The sequence below is a fragment of the Aplysia californica genome, unplaced genomic scaffold (genome assembly GCF_000002075.1).
Source record: "Aplysia californica isolate F4 #8 unplaced genomic scaffold, AplCal3.0 scaffold00009, whole genome shotgun sequence".
Classification (NCBI taxonomy): domain Eukaryota; kingdom Metazoa; phylum Mollusca; class Gastropoda; order Aplysiida; family Aplysiidae; genus Aplysia; species Aplysia californica.
Genome location: NW_004797279.1, coordinates 613,557 through 615,449, shown reverse-complemented (window position 1 = coordinate 615,449; position 1,893 = coordinate 613,557). Strand labels below are relative to the sequence as shown.

Sequence of the window (1,893 nt, the reverse complement as noted above, 5' to 3'; positions counted from 1 at the left end):
GTCTCTCTGTCTCTCTCTCTCTCTCTCTCTCTCTCTCTCTCTCTCTCTCTCTCTCTCTTTCTCTCTCTCTCTCTCTGTTACTGTCTCTAAGATCATGTCAAAGTTTGAATGTTTGGTTCCTTAATCTACGGCGTGCACTTTATGCTTTACGTAAAGCCGAAATAGTTTCTGAGAGTTCTAGGGTCTATTGGGGAAATTACTAAAAGTAGTAACGTGCATGAATCTTGTTGTTGACCCAGGATATAAATGCACCTTATACAAAAGCTATTTACCACTGTTTTAACTTTTTAACAAAATCAAGACACTATGCAATCAACATTCCCCCCATCGGTGGGTGGTTGGCGGGTGCACGGGTGTGGCTCGCTCCTTTCTTCCTGTTAAACATCTGTCGTCCATATCTCCCCTCCTTCTTTTTTGTATTTTGCTACTCTCTTGTGACACCTCCGATCTTCGGCACTTATATGGCCTTATCATATTGCAAGTGGTGCAAAACTCTTACCAAAAAAAAACTTTTCCCCAACTGCCCACAGGATCTGCTGAAGAGAGGGCGGCTGTTCTGAAGGCCAACCAGCTGGCGTCCACGAGAGAGAACGTTTACGACAGAGTGGCAAAGGTTAGTGGCGCTCTCAGGGGAGAAGCGTCTACATAACGAAATTAATAATCACTGCTTCCTTTCAATACTTTTTGGGAACATCGTCGTAGTCAAATTCTCCAATAGTCTTAAGCCTTACAGATGTAAATCTAAAACCCCTGTTCCCCCCGATCGGGCCACTCGCGTAAGCAGTCACAAGCCTTGGTTTTAAACTAAACTAACTATCAGACTGTTAGAGTCTACTTTAAAACGAGGGATGGGACTACCTCTTGGCTACTATGAGTGTCTTTCCTTGACTTTTGTAACCGACCGATAATCAGGCCTTGTTATGTGTATGACAAATTGATAACAGTATTGTCACCTCTGCTTTTTGGCCTTCTGTTTGTATACTCGCATTTGTTAATAAAATTTGCTACAAAAAATCTAAAGACTATCTTGCCTGTCCTAGGTCTAAAAGTTATAATTGCATTTTGCCCAAACTTGTAAGAAACGTTGAATGATATATACTTTAAAAAAATCATTTTGGTGAATATATATAAATTAAATCATTCACAACTCTGTGATGCCGTTCGATTAAGAAGTGTGGTCAAATGTTCCCATCATTTAATTTGTTTGAACCATTTTGGGTTTACAAAAAGCTAAGCATAACCCAATTTTCCTGTCATTTTTTAAAACTTGCGTTTAATCGTACCTATTCTCCTTATCACCTGATTAGACATTCTAACCTCTTTTTAAAATAATTCCTAGGATGTCGATTTTGAAGTGGAGCAGGATGCGGCCAATACGTGGGTCGGTGAAGACTTCAAAGTGGCGCTCAAATTCACCAACAGAAGTGACGAAGAGCGCACAGTGAGCGGCCGACTTGTCATCAAGACAATGTTCTACACAGGCGTGCCTGCAGAAAAAATCGTCTCTTTCCCCTTCGAAAACAAGGTCCTGCAGAGAGGAGCATGTGAGTCTCGGGCTGCTCTATAGCATAAACCACTTTGGTCTTTCTGGTTTATTTTCTATTTATCTATTTATCTATTTATCTATTTATTTATTTATTTATTTATTTATTTATTTATTTATTTATTTATTTAGTACATTGTACTTTTTTATACATTTATTCATACCTTTATTTATTCTTTTGGTATCATCACCACGACTACCACAACCACCACCACCATCATCATCCCCACAACTACAACAATACTAAGAAGAAAAAGAAGGAGAATAAGAAGAAGAAATAATGATAATAATGATAATGATCATAATAATGATGATAATAATAAGAAGAATAAGAATAAGAATAAGAATAA

The 1,893-nt window shown here is 38.1% G+C and overlaps 1 protein-coding gene across 1 annotated transcript in view; it reads left to right on the top strand.

Annotated features, from left to right (window-relative positions):
- LOC101859899 (hemocyte protein-glutamine gamma-glutamyltransferase) overlaps positions 1-1,893 on the top strand; it is a gene marked incomplete in the record, with an annotated part of 69,221 nt that overhangs the window by 62,893 nt on the left and 4,435 nt on the right. The window contains 2 exon segments of the mRNA XM_013082635.2: positions 531-613; positions 1,340-1,544. Of these exon segments, the coding sequence (XP_012938089.1) occupies positions 531-613; positions 1,340-1,544 (288 nt within the window).